The following is a 17,051-nucleotide window of genomic DNA, read 5'->3' as shown; positions in this document are numbered from 1 at the left end:
AGCAGTTCTTGAGGATGAGAAGAATTTCTCCAAGAATGCTCTCTCGCACTCATCCCAAGTAGTGATAGAGTCGTTGGGTAGAGACTTCTCCCACTGACGTGCCTTATCCCCCAAAGAGAAAGGGAATAACTTCAGCTTTAAGGCATCCTCTGACACACCATTGGTTTTTGACAACCCACAGTAGCTGTCGAACCTGTCCAAATGATCGAATGGGTCCTCTAAAGCCAAGCCATGATATTTGTTGTTCTCGATCACGTTGAGGAGTCCTGACTTGACCTCAAAGTTGTTGGCTGCCACAGCCGGTGCTCGGATTCCTAGTCTATGACCAAGAATGTTGGGTCGGTCATAAGTACCAATGGGTCGAGCTGCCCGCGGTTGGTGTTCTGCCCCTTGCTGTGGATCTGCCATATCAATATCCAATCTCTGCAAGTGGGCTTGTTGTTCTTCTTCTCTTCTAGCTCTAGCACACTCCCTCTCGAAAGCTCTGATGTCTGCTACTATTGGAACTAGGTTTGATGGACCCCTGCTCCTCAAGTTCATACACCTGAAAGTTAAAGGTAGGTGAAGAAGAAGAATCAGTAACAAAAGAAAATAAAAATGACTTAGTCTCAAGTAAGTGACTAAATCTCAATGTTCAATCTACTCAGAATTTGGCAACGGCACCAATTTGGCGTTAGGAGTTTTGAGGTTCCTAAGACAAATGTTGTAGTATAGTGAATGTCGAACCAGTTCTGAGGGATATCAAAACACTGAGAATGCAAGTACTCACTTAATCTAAGTGCAACCAATGATTTAGATGAGTTTTAAGCTATGACTAAAACTAAAAGCAATAACAGAATGATACTTTCTTGACTAAGGGAAAAGAGAACTCATGGGCATAGGGATTAGACCTTGGGTGATCAAGTATCAAACTAAGGATGGCAAATGATCAATCAAACTATCAACCTTAAGCCTAGACACAATTCTAAGCAAGCTCTATGTCTAGATGAATGCTCATTTGCTAACATATTTCAAACATCAAATGTCTTTGGTTGAATAATATGAAAGCAATCATTACTAACAAGTCTATTAGCTATCTTAGCATCTTTAACAACAAATGTCTTTGGCAAAGTATACTAAAAGCCTAGGAGAGTTGTCTCAGACATTTCATCAAACACCTTTCGGGTGGGAAATGCCTATTGATCAACTTTTGAGTGGCCAACTCAGAAGATGCATTAGGAATACTCTACTGGCAAGGAACAAGAATGATCTACACTAAACATCCTAGAACTAACATAATCTCCCTAACCCATGAATTCAAAAGGTGATTACTCACTAATCTCCATGATTCCTCTTAAACCCATATTGGATTTCAGATTAATCATGTAGAGAAATAGATAAGAAATCAACAATAACACAAGAACATAAAAATCAAAATCCAAAAGATGAACTTCTCAAGAGAGTTTTTGTGTATTTCTCAATAGATCAAAAGATAGATCCCTCCTGGTGGCTTACATAGTATTAAAACATAGGTTTAGAAAATAAAAACGTGCATAATGAAATGAGCAAAAGGCCCTTGAGAAATCATAAGTTCGAGCAGAAATAAGACGCGGAGCGACCTCCGCTCGTCGCTCCGAGTAGTCGCTCCATGCTTCGGGAGCGACCTCGCTGTGTCGCTGCGAGAGGTCGCTCCGGACTCGTTCTCGCGTTTCCGAGTGATGAAAACGCGAGCGACCTCCGCTCGTCGCTCCGAGTAGTCGCTCCATGCTTCGGGAGCGACCTCGCTGTGTCGCTGCGAGAGGTCGCTTCGGACTCGTTCTCGCATCTCCTGGTGATCAAAACGCGAGCGACTCTTCCCTGTCGCTCTGGTAAGGTCGCTCTGATAGGGAGATCAGAGCGACTTGACGGTATCGCTCCAGACATGTCGCTCCGGTAAGGTGCTCGCCCAATGATCACTTTAAACACTTCTTTTGGACTCCAATTGCACCCAAATGTCTCCAAGAACTCTATGTGGTACTCCAATACCTGATAAGGACTCATGTATGCAAAATGCAACCTAAACTTTGCTAAATCCTAATCTATATGATCAAAATGCACATGGGTGAATGGATAAAACATTAGAAATATGCAAGATATTATTAATTATAACAAAACCTAAAAAATGCTCTTTAACAATGAATCTTATACAATACTCTTTCACAATGATTTTTTTTAAACTAAACAAAGTTTACAAATGAATAAAATAATCAAACAAATATTTATGAGGATTTTTAAGGCTTTCACAATGATTTTGCAAAATAGTTATGCCCAAACACAAAAGCATTCATACATCCTATCAATATAAAAGATATTCGCAAATACAAAGCATTCATATAAAAGATATGCGCAAATACAAAAGCATTCATGAGGTAAAATCTTGTTAAAACCGGCGTCACCAAGAAACTGACTATTGATAAGATTTAGAAACAATAATTAGGATCTACGTTGGCAAATGGAACTTCATGATATTAACAGGAAGTTAAGAAAAACAGAGTTGGAATGTGCCATTGATTACAGGTTGCGCCAGAGCAGTATAAATAAAATTAGGAGCAACATCGTTGGCTCCTATGCTGTATTTTGCCCATTCACAAGCAAGATTTTTTGCTAATTGATTCAAAGCTCCCACACAAAGAAAAAGATATGTATTAAGAACCCCCACAAAGAAAATTAAATCTATTTTCTGACACAATTAGTGTTCGAGTTCACTTCAATATCTAGTATCCCGCATTAGTAATAAGTTGGAAAACTTGCGTAATATATAACACGTACGTCAGTCTATTTATTGTCGATTGATTTTGAGTAGAAATCTGTGAAGATACTAGCAAATATTTTGAGCAGTGTTTCAAATATGCCGACGTACGCATGCATGGATTATAACTCGAAAATGGCTAGCTGCTCCTCTACTTTGACATGCCTATAAGTAACATTTCACAGAATCAAATAAAATGCACTTTTTTTTTTTTTTACTAAAATGTAAATAAAATGCACTTTTTTACCAAAAAAAAATGCACTTAACGAAATCTTGAACAAAATCAGAACGTTGCATGGGTAAGAAATATGATGTAGATATAAAGTGGAAAGACAAACGCGATTCCGCTTTTATCCATTTTTAACCTGTGACTAGCAGTGACCAGAAATACTACATACAGGACAGCATATAGAGAGAGTCAAAATAGATCAGACATTGTTAAATAAGGACCACTCAAGATTACTTATCCTATATGGCCCATTTTTGGACTATGTCAACCGATGTTGACCAAAAATACCAAACAATATTTGAACCGTTTTTCTGAACCGGTTTCTTTATACCCATCTGTTTACTGAAAACTGAAAAAGATCAAATGCAAAACCAAAAAAATCATAAAATTTCTAGGATTGACGAGGAACTCCAGTTTGAAAATTACTACAAACACACAATTTTTACTTCATAAAATGACACAAAACAAAGCATCAGATAATGATAAAACAAACGTAAGAAAATGCATCATACAAGAGGAATCATCAACCTAACGGTTTCTGCGATTGTTCGAGCCAATTATCTTGGCCAGCCATTCCGGTTTGTATGAATCAATGAATTGTGCTATTGCAATTCCAAGCAACACTCCAGGTCCATACCCAATAACTACAGCTTTCCAGTTCAACACTTGTTCCTCCTCTTCTTTGTCTTCTTCTGGAGGTTGTTGTGTTGGTGGCGCATGAGTACCAAAGCAAGATTCCTGGAGTGGAAGACCACAAAGCCCTTCATTTCCTTCAAACGAAGATTTAGGTTGCCCCGTTATTTGCGTTCCTTGTGGTATTTCACCTCTGAGTTGGTTGTGAGACACATTAATGTAGGCCAAAAAGGAGAGGGTCCCAAGTCCACTAGGAATGGTCCCTGAGAGTTGGTTGCTTGATAGGTCAAGTGACTCGAGCTTGCCAAGATTGGAGAACGACAGAGGAATATGGCCTGTGAAGGCGTTGTTTGATAAGTTGAGTGCAATCAATGCTTTCAAGAGACCAATTGATTCAGGAATCTGTCCTCCAATTCTATTCCCAGAGAAATCAATGGTGGCGTATGAAGTAAGGACCCTCCCTTGCTTTATTGATAGACCTTTGTAGTGCAAATCTATAGCTTCTAGATCGACATAAGACAATTTCTCGGTAGTAGTTTTTGTGTAAACCATATACAGACCACCATATTCGTTGGCTGCTTTCCAATTGACAAAGTATCTCGGTGGCAAGCTTCCAGTAAAGTTATTATTAGATATCTCAAATATATGCAGCTCTGGAAACCCGAGAGGACCTTGATCCGGAGGAGATATCGAACCATATAACTTGTTTGAACTGAGGATAAGTACTTTCAAATTTGGCAAAGCCTTGAGCCAGAAAGGAAACTTGTCTTTGATTCTGTTGTGGTCAACAACTAAGAACTCGAGAGATAAGCAATTCTGAAGAGATCTTGGAAGCTTCCCGGTTAGTCGATTGTGTCCAATATCAAGTGATCGTAGAGAAGAACTGAGATAAAAGGCGTCAGGAATACTTCCTTCCAAGTTGTTCTTCCGAAGATTCACAGACGTCAAGTTACATAAGCATTGAGGAATTGGACCCGTGAGGCTGTTGTAATGTAGCCTCAAAACCGTTAGACCCCGATAATTGCAAATTGAAAGAGGTATGCTCCCTGTGAATCGGTTGTATGAAGCAGCGAAGACGTTGATAGAGAGTGGCAGAATAGGAATTTCTCCGTCAAAATAGTTTTTCTCCACAAATAAATTCACTATCGATGAGTTCACCAAAACTTCCACTGGACCATCGAAAGCAGTAAATGAATTATTTGTGAGAAACACTGTGTTTAGACGAGGAAGCTTCCATAACCACTGGGGGACTTTCCCTTTGATTACATTTCCTGAAATGTCTATATTCTCCAACTTCTCAAGGATCTTTAAGATATTTGGGAACTCGTTGATGCCGCAGCCTTGCAACCACAAAGTCTCCAGGTTTCTTGGGATGTCTGACTTTGAACCTAAACTGGCTGGAGATATACTATTACTGGAAAGATCAAGGATCAGCAAAGATTTTAGCGAGGAAAAGAGGCTTGCATCAATCGGGTAACTTGTGTTAAGGGAAGAAAGGTCAAGAATCTTGAGGTTGATGAGGTTTGAGATAGGCTCTATGATTTTTCCTTCAAAATGGTTATACCCAAGGTACATTTCCTCGAGCCTAGATGGGGTAGAGGAGTTAGGAAATTTTATAGATCCCGTGAGATCATTTCGACGCAGATTGAGAATTGATAAGAAAGGCATGGTGACGAGAGAGGAAGGAATGGTTCCAGAGAAGTGATTATCATCCATATATATGTATGAGAGCATGGTCAGATTTTGTACAACTGGGAAACTACCAGTGAGTCTGTTTTGGTGAAGCCACAATTCGGTTAAGGAGGTCAGGTTACTAATTGTGGGAGGAACTTTCCCAAAAAAGTCATTGGAGGAAAGATCCAAGACTTGTAGTCTGTTGAGATTTCCAAACTCAGAAGGGAGTGATGAACTGAAGTTGTTGTAACCTAGACTAAGGTAACGGAGGTGGTGCAACTCAAACAGGCTACAACTGTTGGGATTCAGAGTTCCAGAGAAATGATTACTATTTAGGTGTAAAAAAAAGAGCTTTGTTAGATTCCGTACAGGTGGGAAACTACCGGTGAGATCATTTTGGGAAAGGTCTAAATAGTAAAGAAGGCTTAGGTTATTAAGTGAGGAAGGAACTTGGCCTACAAATCTATTATTGGGAAGAAATAAGACCTCTAACCTGTTGAGATTGCCTAATTCCAAAGGAAGTGAAGAGGAGGTGAAGTTGTTTTGACGGAGGACAAGGTAACGAAGATGATGTAACCTGAATAGGCTACTGTTGGGCTCTAGATTTCCACTGAGACAGGCCTTGAGTCGTAGCTTTGTGACCGCACTGGTCGAGTTATCGCACCAGACTCCATTATATGGATCGGTGAGGTTGCACTGGCTGCTATCAAACTCGTTCATGAACTCAGTGAGAGCTTGACTCTGATGGGGACCACAAGCAACATAACTATTATCATCTGTGTTTATAGTGAAGAAGCTTGCAGGGGAGACACAACAGAGCAAGATTAGCGAGAGAAAATGCAAACGCACACGGGATTCAGACATGGTCTTTATGATTACTTAGGAAGAATTATTTTGGTTGAAGAAAAGTGAGAGAGAAGGAAGGTTGGTGGTGTATATATATATAAATAAAAACATGTGGGTTTCAACTTGAGCTACGTCACCCATGCAACTTGACTTGGAAGAAGATAGAGCGTGGTTAAAGTATGGCGGCTACGTGGGTAGCCCACTCCATTTTAAAGTGAAATCCACTTTATATAAAGACACATTTTGATATAAAGACACATTTTGAATTTTTATTACCCTAGAAAACACATTCTACTCCTTCGACAATTTCTTTAACTCATTTCATTCATTTCTAACCAAAACATAACTAGTAGGATCCACTCACTTATTTCATCTTCTTCTCCATTTTTTTCTAACAAAAGCAACAATAGCTTGGTCTTGCAAAAATGGCAGATTCGTTTTAGTTTGAGGCAGAAGGCGGAAGCGGCCACGTCAAAATTCTATCTACCATTAATTTGAATCCTAGAATCTGAACGAAGCCTCTCTCCACCGCAAATAACACTATCGTTGTTCGTCGTCACGTCTTTCTCCTCATGATCAATATCTGCTGCCACCGTGAAATCATCTCGATCAAGCTTCCTCTTCTGTTTAATTAGCCAACGAATCTTTTCTTCCAAACGCGCACAACTAACCTCTCGAATTTGAACCAAAACGTCTTATTCTGTAATTCATCCCATGCTTTATGCAATTATGTAATCATAATGCAATATTAGCATCTAAATGAAATCTAAAATGATTAAAATGATTAAAATCACCTAAAATAAGATCTTGAAACCACTAAAATCATGATATATAAATGAGTATTAGGAAATCCCAAATGCTAAAAAAAATATTAAAATCATTAAAATCTTATGTTTGACTTGATCTATCTTCTTATTTATTTTGGTTTTGTTTAAGCAATGGACAATCCACATGTATGTGTGCAGATTGTTAGGAAATACGCGGTCAAATTTTGCGGAAAGCCAGAATTTATGGGAGCGGGAAAGAAGCACACACACCAAATTGTTAACGGAGTTCGGCCAATGATGCCTACGTCTCCGGACCTGCTACAGATCTTTTATTATTAACCAGGGAATTTTTACAAGCTCACAACTCACACCCCGATCCCAAATACACTCAGAAATTATTAGTAATTTCTTAAAGAAGATTTTTTGTGAGAAAAATTTTTTTTTTTTTTTTTTCTTCTTCTTTTTTTCTTCTTCTCTCCTCTCTCGTTCTTTCTCTCTGTTTTCTTGTTTTGGGATGATTTTCCTCTTCACCTCAGCTCTCCTTTTATAAGCATGAAGAAGGTGTTTGGTGGCTCACAATCTTTGACAAAACCAACGTCAACAATTTCAGCTCACCGTCCATGTCGTCACCGTCCATGCCGACCAACACGTAAAACGTGTTTTTTTGACTTACAATCTCCCACTTGAAGACTGATTTCAATCTGTCTTCACACATTGATCGATGTAGCAGGTCTCCCCAGCTTGTTACTCCAACAAGCCAACTGAGGTTGCACACAACCTCAGCTTATCATACGGCACGACCTTCGTCAACATGTCTGCCGGATTCTTGCTTCCTGGGATCTTCTCAAGCACCAACATTTCATCTTCCAACGCGGATCTGATGAAATGATACCGACGATGTATGTGCTTCGTCCGAGCATGGTAAACTGGATTCTTTGCCAAATCGATAGCACTCTTACTATCACAGTACAACACACTTTTCTCTTGGCCATGGCCTAGCTCCTCTAGAAAAGACTGTAGCCATATAATCTCTTTTGTTGCCTCTGTTACCGCAACATACTCAGCTTCACAGCTTGATAGAGATACAATTTTTTGCAACTTTGAAACCCAACAAATTGCAGTACCGCCAAAGGTGTAGACATACCCGGTTGTGCTCTTCGTGCTGTCAACGTCACCTCCATTGTCAGCATCAACGTATCCCCGCAATCCCGTCTTAGACTTCGTGAAACATAGCGATAAGCTTTGATTTCCTTTCAGGTATCTGAAAATCCACTTAACGGCTTCCCAATGTTCCTTTCCTGGATTGCTCATAAATCTGCTGACGACTCCCACTGCATGTGCAATGTCTGGCCTTGTACATATTGTGAGAGACAAGGTTTCACTTCTTAGATTTAGGTTAGGTCAAGAGAGATGAATGAGAATCGTGGGCTGAATCCCGTAAATAAACTTGAAGAATGAATATGATTTTATTGATGAGTTGAAAGATGATGAATACAAAGAAATGTATCTTGAGATGATTGCTAAAGAATACGTAATGCTTTTAATCTAGTACAAAAGTTGATATATGGAAAAAAGATCCCCCTTGTCTTTTATCTTCTCCATCTTTATATAGTCTAGGTTTCGTTGGCAACCCTTCAACTGTTCTCCTAGATATTTGGCTTCAATTACGGAGCTCGCTTTAGGCTCCTCTTGACCGAGTCTCTTAAGGTGTTAGCTCACTTTCTGTCGTGACCTCTGCTATGATGTCTCCCAGGTCTTGTCGTCAGCTCGGCTTTCAGCTCCCTTTGTTATGATGGGCTTATCGCAACCCACATGCTAGCTCACGCTTATCGGTACCTCACCTGAGGGTCATATTCGGGTCCAACAGTTGCCCCCAGCTTCCGAATAAAATCCTTTGTCTCGGAAGCTAGAATCTAGCTATCGATCTTATCTTTTCGTTAAGATAATGATTAGTTCTTATCCTATTTAGATTCAGCTTACTCGATCTAACGGTCTTTATTACGTTTGGCAGAATCTATGGTTCAGATGGAGAGGGTTTGAAATGACTTTTCCGAATCTCGAGAGGTGATGGGATATAAAGCGGTGAACATTAACTGCTAGCCTTCCACTTTCTCCACGCCTCCGTTCGGTTTTCAAGGTAACTTCTCTCTCTTTATTTTACTGCGATTTTTTTATCTTCCTCGTTACTTTTCTCTGCAAATTCTCTCCCAAACCTTGCAATCGATTTTCTCCTTAACCTTCCCATACTATGGATCATCCGAAAGAAGGTTCCGGGGAATCCGGGATGCCTCCCTCTGCTTCTGGAGCTAAACTACTGAAAGTTAAGCAAGAAATCGGAGCCAAGATGAGGAAGGGGAAAAAGACAGCCAGGGAGGCAATCGCGACCAGAGTTTCTAAACGGAAGAAGAAAGACGATTCTAGTGGGAGCAGTCCTCACTCGCCTTCGTTGCTGAAAAATCAAGACGTGGTTAACCTCATGGTTCAAGCTCTCGCCCAAAAGGAGCTTGGCCGTGCCTGTAATTCTGACGAAACCCCCGAGACCGCTCCGGAGGGTTGGTTCTGTTGCCATGAGAAGTACATCTCCAAGTCTCACTTGAGATTTCCTCTTCCGACCCTACTGCTTGATCTACTAGATCATTATCAGTTAGCCCTTTCCCAACTCTGTCCCTCGGTTATCCGGGTGATAAACGGCTTTATCACTAGGTCCAAAGAGGAGGGGGTTAGCGTCGGTCTTACCGAACTTATGAGCCTCTTTTCCCTGAAGGAAAGCGCCTCTAAGGAGGGTGGTACCGGGACCTACTACCTCCCTAGTCGTCCCAATCATGTTATCTTCAGATTCTCTAGTAGTGATGATGACTGGAGGAAGAAGTATTTTTACGTTAAAGTTGATCCTTCGACGGTTCCTGTGGGTCGGAACCTTAGGGTCACTTGGACTAATCCATCTGGTTAGGAATTCTAGGGATATTTTTTTTTGTTTTATTCATTTATGGCCGAGTAACCTTTTGCTCTGATTTACTTGCAGAAATCGAAGATCCCCCGAAGCTCTCTACCAAGCTCACCAGGGCTCTATACCGCAAGTTGCAACAGAGTCCCTGTACCTGGGTGGCCTACACCACTTCTCGAATAAGTGCAGCCAGATTCCCAGATACCTACAACGCCTCTTTCCAAGATCCCATTCCTGCTGAGAACCTTGAGAGTGAGTTCTTGTCAGAACCTTTTCAATGATTTTATCGCTTTGAAGTTTTTAAACTTAAGGATTTCCATTGTTCCAGTTTCGGCAGGCGATTCGGTTGTATCGATCTCAACTGGTGCTAGTGCTTCGGGAACTGAAAAGTCTCAGCCAGGTGACATGACTCTGCGACCGTCATTCCGTTCTAGGGGTAACCCCTCTAAAGCTGCCAGTGCTTCTCGTGGAAGCGACAGGAACCAAGGAGGATCGTTCCTTATCTCAATGAAGGAAGTTTTGGACGACGGAGGATCCAAACCTGTTGTCGAGACTACTCCAACTGAGGTTGTAGCTCAGGATGCTGCTCCTCTCCCTGAGGTCCAGGTGCCGGAGGCTGACTACCAGGCTCCGAAGGGTACCTCTGAGATCGAGCCGTCGAGACACAAGAGGCCCAGGATCGATCAGGGCGGAGCTTCCATCCGTTCTTCTTCCTCGTCCTCTAGAGGAGGGACTGTTGGGTGGAGCTTTACCCATTCGAAGCCTGGGTCGATCCTGGATGACTCTTGGGGCCTAGCTGCGATAATGAGGCACCTGAAGAGCGTGGGATGTCCCCTTCCAGCGCTCAAGGACCTGACTAACCGAGATGAGTATCTCGATATTGCCCACTGTATGGGTCAGGTACGTGATCTCTATCTGTTATTTGTTTACATTCTTTGGAGACGATGATATATATATATATTTTCTTTGGATTTATTGCAGTTGGCTGGGGCTGTTAACAGGGCCCAGCTCAGGTTTGAGAATGCTCTGTGTGCTGCCCCCAATGCTGGTGAACTTGCTGAGGTTACCGAGATGGTTAAGGCAGCCAAAACCGATCTTGACCAAGCCCGGGTTCGAATTTCTGAACTCGAAGCCGAAGTGACGAGGCTAGGCTCGAAGGCCGATGCTCAGCAAGGAGAGATCGAGAGTCAAAAGCTCGATATCCAGGTGAAGAGCAGGAGGATCAATGATTTAGAGGCTGCTCGAAAGATAGCTGAGCATCAAGTACGTGAGCTCATTGCCTCATCCCGGGATAGCCAGAAGAACAAGGAAGCTGAAGTCAAGCTGGCTGTCAGGGAAGGGAAGAAAGAAGTCGCCGAAGCTTACGGCAAGATCCTGGTCTGTGTTAAGGAGAAGTTTGCTAGGAAGAAAGATGAGGTCGACGCTTTGGTGTACGCTCAGGAGCTCCAAGCTAATGCCGACCTCTTGAAGGATATGCTGAACAACAAGATCCAAAGCGTTGAAGAGGAGTACAACCAATTGGTGGCCTTATTACCAGAAGCGACAACTGCGTATGAGAAGGCTCAAGTCTCTGACTTCTCGGTCAGCAAGCTTCCTCTTCCCCAGATCTCGGAGAGTTCAGGTACTTTCGAGATTAACATGTTTAATCCATCCTTTTCTGGGGAGTATGGCTCTAATTTGGGTTTGATGGCTCCTGACTTAGCTCCAGTCGAGGCAGCAATAGGAGGTGACGGCAATGTGGTCGATGAGGGAGTTCCTGCCGGTGCTGGTGATCCGATTCAGGAAGAGAAGGAAGATTGAGAGCTACGGCTCTTTTAACTTTATGTTTTGTGTTTTTAAGACTTCGGCCTAAGGGCTTTGTTTCGTTATGTTTTGTGACTTAGTGCCTGAGGAGGCCTTTAAACCTTAACGCTTGCTGGATTTCAATAGCCTGGGGAGGTTTTTAAACCCTTTCTTATGTTTAAATCGTGGCTATTATTTCTGTTTTAAGTTTTTGAACTTAACCTCGTTTCATTTAATCATAGTGATTGCGAATCTCAGATGAGTTGTGTGCCGTCATCGTTGAGTCGGATTAGGACCTTTAGTCTTTATTTATGATAAGCATTTAGCTTAATGGATATTCGGTCGTGATAACCTTAAAGAGAAGTTCTTGATTTTAGCTCGGGGACCTGAGTCCGATTCGAAAGGTTCTGGGACCTGGTTGTTCAGGTTCGTAGGAACCTGGATTTAGATTTATAGGGACCTGAGTTAATTCGAAGGACTTCGAGGCCTTTGAAGTTTAACGGATGAAATTGAGGAATTTCAGGATTTTCCTGATTCTTTAGGATTTTAAGACCTTTCGATTTTGATAAGGGTTTCAAGACCTTTTGGTTTTGATTATGATTTTAGGACCTGGTTGATTGTTAAGGATTTTGTTATTGTCAAGGATTTTAGGACCTTGTTGATTGTTAAGGATTTTGAGACCTTAGTTTATGTTAAGGATTTTAGGACCTTGCTGATTGTTAAGGATTTTAAGACCTTAGTTTATGTTAAGGATTCTAGGACCTGATTGTTAAGGATTTTAAGACCTTGGTTTATGTTAAGGATTTTAAGACCTTTGGGTGTATTAAGGATTTCAAGACCTTTGGGTGTATTAAGGATTTTAAGACCTTAGGTTCAGGTTTTTAGGGACCTGAATGTATTCGAGATTGTTGAGCTTAGGTCCCGATTTAGGGGGACCTAAATTTTCTTGGAGGGTTTTAAGACCTTTGATGTTTATGAAACTGAATCAATCGTTTTATTAATATCAGATATCAGAGAATACATGATTCAGATTATTTACGCAGTAACTATTTTTAGGCTAAGTGTTCTTGGTAACACCTGCCCCTTTGGCTTAGGTGAGGAGGTTGGTGAGAAGAGGTTGGGGCTGCACTCATGACGGAGTTGCCTACGTACCCAGTCAAGGGATCAAGCCAAACGTAGTTCAGGGGTTTTAGGTACCTAATGATAGTATCTTTTGAGGTTCGTGGCATTCCACGATCGGATTTCAGGTACCCCGGTTCGTACCTTCTGGAGTTTGTAAACTCCGGGTCGTACTATGTGGATAATTCGGTAGGGTCCTTCCCAGTTGGTTCCTAACTTTCCAGCTCCCGGTTCCTTTGTTCCTTCGAACACTTTCCTAAGCACTAGGTCCCCTACGGCGAACTGTCGGGGCCTTACTTTGGAATTGTAGTGTCGTGCCATTGCTTGCTGATAATTTTGAATGCGAAGCAAGGCTTGGTCTCGTCTTTCCTCGATCAGTCGAGGCTATCCATCAGGAGCTGGTTATTAGCTGCGGGATTTGAGGTGCAGAGCTCCCGTCTGAGGCTACCTGCGGTGGTTTCTGCTGGGACGACAGCTTCCATCCCGTAAGCTAAGGAGAAGGGAGTTTCCTCTGTAGCTTTTCGTGGGGTGGTTCGGCAGGCCCATAGTACTTCGGGTAGTTTTTCCGACCAAAGCTCCTTTTGGGCTCCTAGGCGTTTCTTGAGGTTTGCTAAAACTGATTTGTTGGCAGCCTCCGCCTGTCCGTTCCCTTGAGGTCGCCGAGGTGATGAGAAGGTGAGGCGGATGTTCCATTTATCGCAGAAACTTTTGAAGTCGTGGGATATGAACTGTCCTCCATTGTCGGTTACGATTTCGTATGGGACGCCATGCCTGCATACGATGTTTTTCCAAACAAATCCTTCGACCTCGAATCTGTTTATTTGTTGGAAAGCTTCAGCTTCAATCCATTTCGTGAAGTAGTCGGTTAGGACCAGGAGGTTTAGTAACTTCTTTCCTTTCCCTGAAGGTACTAATGGACCTATAATGTCCATAGACCACCTCATGAATGGGTAGGGAGCTGATATGTTAGACAGCTTTTCCGCTGGTTGGTGTATGATCGGTGCATGCCTTTGGCATTTGTCGCACGATGAGGAGTAGACCTCACAATCTGCGATAATGGTAGGCCAGAAGTAGCCTTGTCTTTTTATTCGGATGGCTAAGGCTCTGCCTCCGGAATGGTTTCCACAGGAACCGTCGTGCATTTCCTTCATGAGTTTCATAGCTACTAGGCCGTGAACGCATTTTAGGTAAGGTCCGGAGACACTTCGTTTGTGGAGGGCTGACTCGATTATACAGTATCTTGCTGCTAAAGCTTTGAGTTTTCGAGCCTCCCACTTGTTGGGTGGAATTTTTCCCTCTAGGATGTAATCCATGATCGGTATTCTCCAGTCTTCTCTCCCTACAACTTTGTTGTGAAGAGAGGAGGGAGATTCCTGTTCGGGACCTGGTGCCGTGGTGCCCCCGGAGATATTCGTTGGAGTAGGTTCTGGGTTCTGAGGAATATCTCCAATTTCCTCGTTATCCCCTGTGGTTTGTGTAGCGTTCCTAGATGCGTTTTTAAGAGCGGTGCGGCTTCTTGTTTGGACTTTATAGACAAGTGGCTCCGAGGTCTGGATGGTGCCCCCGGAGGTACTCGTAGAGTTAGGCTCTAGGGAGTCTGAACTTCGGTGAGTACCTTCACTTTTGTCGTTGTTTTCCGGGTTCTGGGTTGCTTTCCTGGAGGTGTGCTTTCTAAAGCTGCGTGTTCTAGTTTTCGGGAACCAGAATGTCGTGAAAACTTGGGTAGCTACCGTCGGGAGGCTGTTATCCTCTATTTTTTCCTTTGGTTTGCTATCCATCTCAGCCTTGGTAGCTATGTCGATACTTGGCTTCTCGATTCCTTCCACGGGTATAATTCGTTTTACGAGAGGGTCGGATGTGGAAGCTAATGCGGCGAGCGCGTCTGCTGAGGAGTTCTCCCCTCGTGGGATCCTCGTTAGCTCGAACTTGTCAAACTGCTTTGTGAGGTTTAGGACGACCTCGAGGTATGCCCCCATTCTTTCGTCCCTTGTTTCGTATTCCCCGTGAAACTGGCTAGCTACCAGCTGCGAGTCGCTGTAGGCGTTTAGCTCCCGAATTCCGAGGCTCAGGGCGAGCTTTAATCCAGCGATTAGTGCTTCGTACTCGGCCTCGTTGTTGGAAGCGTTAAATCCAAGTCTATAGGATTGTTCGATGGTTTCTCCGGCTGAGGAGGTTAGTCTTAAACCGACACCGGAGCCTTGCCTTGACGAGGCTCCGTCCACGTATAGGCTCCATTTCGGAACCTCTGTTTCCTGGTCTAGATGTTCGGATGCTAGCTCAATAACGAAATCGGCGAGGACCTGAGCTTTTGCTGCTGCTCGGGGTCTGTACTCGATGTCGTACTCGCTGAGCTCTATAGCCCATTTTGCTAATCGTCCGGATTGGCTAGGGCTATGCAGAATCGTCCGTAATGGTTGTGAGGTCATTACGATGATCGAGTGCGATTGGAAATAAGGTCGCAGCTTCCTGGCAGCTGTCACGACTGCTAGGGCTAGTTTTTCCATGGTGGGATATCTCGTCTCGGCGTCTATTAAGCTTTTGCTAGTATAATAGACAGGTCTCTGTTCGTTTTGTTCCTCTCGTACTAGCACTCCGCTGACTGCAGCTGCCGACACGGCGAGGTACAGGTACAGTGGTTCTCCTACTACAGGTTTGGATAGTATCGGAGGTTCCGAGAGGTAAGCCTTCAGCTGTTTGAAGGCTTCTTCGCACTTTTCATCCCATAAGAACTTCTTATTATTTTTCAGAAGTTTATAGAATGGAAGGCATTTATCGGTGGACCTGGAGATGAATCGATTTAGTGCTGCGATCCGTCCGGTCAATCTTTGTACCTCTCTGGTCGTTTTAGGTGATGGCATTTCCAGGAATGTCGCTATTTGTTTCGGGTTGGCTTCGATGCCTCTTTCGGTTACGAGGTAACCTAGGAATTCGCCGGAAGGTACTCCGAAGGTACACTTAGCTGGGTTTAGCTTCATGTCGTATTTGTTGAGGATTTCGAAACATTCTCTTAGATGGGAGATGTGGTCCTCCCCCTTTGAGGATTTGACTAACATGTCGTCGATGTAGACTTCCATGGTTTTTCCGAGTTGTCCAGCGAACATTTTATTTACTAACCTTTGATAGGTAGCTCCCGCGTTTTTCAAACCAAACGGCATGACCTTGTAACAATAGGTTCCTCGTTCAGTTATGAATGCGGTTTTCTCTTGATCCTCAGGATCCATCATAATCTGGTTATATCCTGAAAAGGCATCCATAAAGGACAAGAGCTTGTGTCCAGCCGTTGCTTCGACCAAACGATCGATATGAGGTAACGGGAAGCTGTCCTTAGGACAGGCTTTGTTTAAATCGGTGAAGTCTACACAGATTCTCCATTTCCCATTCTTCTTTTTTACTACCACTGGGTTAGCTAGCCAATCGGGGTATTGTACCTCTCGGATGGACCCGGCCTTTGTTAGTCGATCGACCTCGTCGTTGACAGCTTGGGCTTTTTCTAGACCTAGCTTACGACGTTTCTGTTTGATCGGTTTAAAAGTAGGGTCTACATTGAGCTTATGAGTGGTGACATTTGCATCTATGCCTTTCATGTCGCTGGTGGTCCATGCAAAGGTTTTGATATTCTGTTTTAGGAATTCGACGAGCTCCTTTTTGGTTTCGAGAGGTAGCTCGGATCCGATGCTCACCTGTTTCTCAGGATTTGAGTCGTCGATGCTAACTTTTTCGGTGAGGTTCTTAGGGGGACCTCGGATATTTCGTTGCATTTCGCGACTCTCCTGGATCTGTAATTGCTATTGGGGGGATTCTTTTATGATCTCGAATCCTCCCAGGTAACAGATCCTTGAAATCTTTTGGCTACCGTGTATGGTAGCTATTCCGTTGGTTGTTGGAAATTTCACGCATTGGTGATAAGTTGAAGCTACTGCTTTCATCTTATGAATCCAAGGCCTTCCGAGGATTGCGTGGAAAGGGGATGGTTTGTCGACAACTATGAAGTTGGTCATTTTCATGACTCCGCCAGCTATAATTGGGAGCTTAATTGTTCCCAATGAGGTGGCTGTTTCACCTGAGAAACCTACGAGGTTGGATTTCTGGTCGACAATTTCGTAGTCGTCTATTTCCATTCCCTTTAGTGCGTTGTAGAAAATAAGATCGACGGAGCTTCCGGTGTCGATCATGAGCTTAGGTACCTCGTACCCTGCTATATTTAATGTTATGACAAGGGCATCGTCGTGAGGTCTATCGAGGTCTAATGTCTCACTCTCCCAGAAAGAGATCTTAGTGTTAGACTCAGGC

General features: G+C 43.0%; 2 protein-coding genes and 1 pseudogene across 4 annotated transcripts; 1 reads left to right on the top strand and 2 right to left on the bottom strand.

Moving 5' to 3' along the window:
• Positions 1-3,360: 3,360 nt before the first annotated feature.
• Positions 3,361-6,225, bottom strand: LOC111205140 (receptor-like protein 41). The gene has a single exon (XM_022700566.2). The coding sequence runs from the start codon at positions 6,165-6,167 to the stop codon at positions 3,525-3,527; it is 2,643 nt and encodes an 880-aa protein (XP_022556287.1). The 5' UTR covers positions 6,168-6,225; the 3' UTR covers positions 3,361-3,524.
• Positions 6,226-6,440: 215 nt separating this feature from the next.
• LOC125585232 lies at positions 6,441-11,899 on the top strand. 3 transcript variants are annotated; one of them, XM_048753917.1, is made up of 4 exons: positions 6,441-9,053; positions 9,939-10,112; positions 10,189-10,760; positions 10,842-11,899. In XM_048753917.1, exons 3-4 carry the CDS (start codon positions 10,266-10,268, stop codon positions 11,658-11,660), a joined length of 1,314 nt encoding a protein of 437 aa, XP_048609874.1. In that variant the 5' UTR covers positions 6,441-9,053; positions 9,939-10,112; positions 10,189-10,265; the 3' UTR covers positions 11,661-11,899. The 3 variants fall into 3 exon arrangements, with proteins under 3 accessions (XP_048609874.1, XP_048609877.1, XP_048609875.1); XM_048753920.1 differs by lacking the exons at positions 6,441-9,053; positions 9,939-10,112 and having other exon boundaries at positions 10,266-10,760; positions 10,842-11,481; positions 11,569-11,899; XM_048753918.1 differs by lacking the exons at positions 6,441-9,053; positions 9,939-10,112 and having other exon boundaries at positions 10,266-10,760; positions 10,842-11,481; positions 11,563-11,899.
• A 487-nt stretch (positions 11,900-12,386) lies between these two features.
• LOC125585231 lies at positions 12,387-16,532 on the bottom strand (annotated as a pseudogene).
• Between the last annotated feature and the right edge of the window lie 519 nt (positions 16,533-17,051).

The sequence above is a fragment of the Brassica napus genome, chromosome C4 (genome assembly GCF_020379485.1).
Source record: "Brassica napus cultivar Da-Ae chromosome C4, Da-Ae, whole genome shotgun sequence".
Lineage (NCBI taxonomy): Eukaryota > Viridiplantae > Streptophyta > Magnoliopsida > Brassicales > Brassicaceae > Brassica > Brassica napus.
The sequence above is the reverse complement of the archived record's forward strand: the minus strand, read 5'-3'. Positions and strand labels throughout refer to the sequence as shown.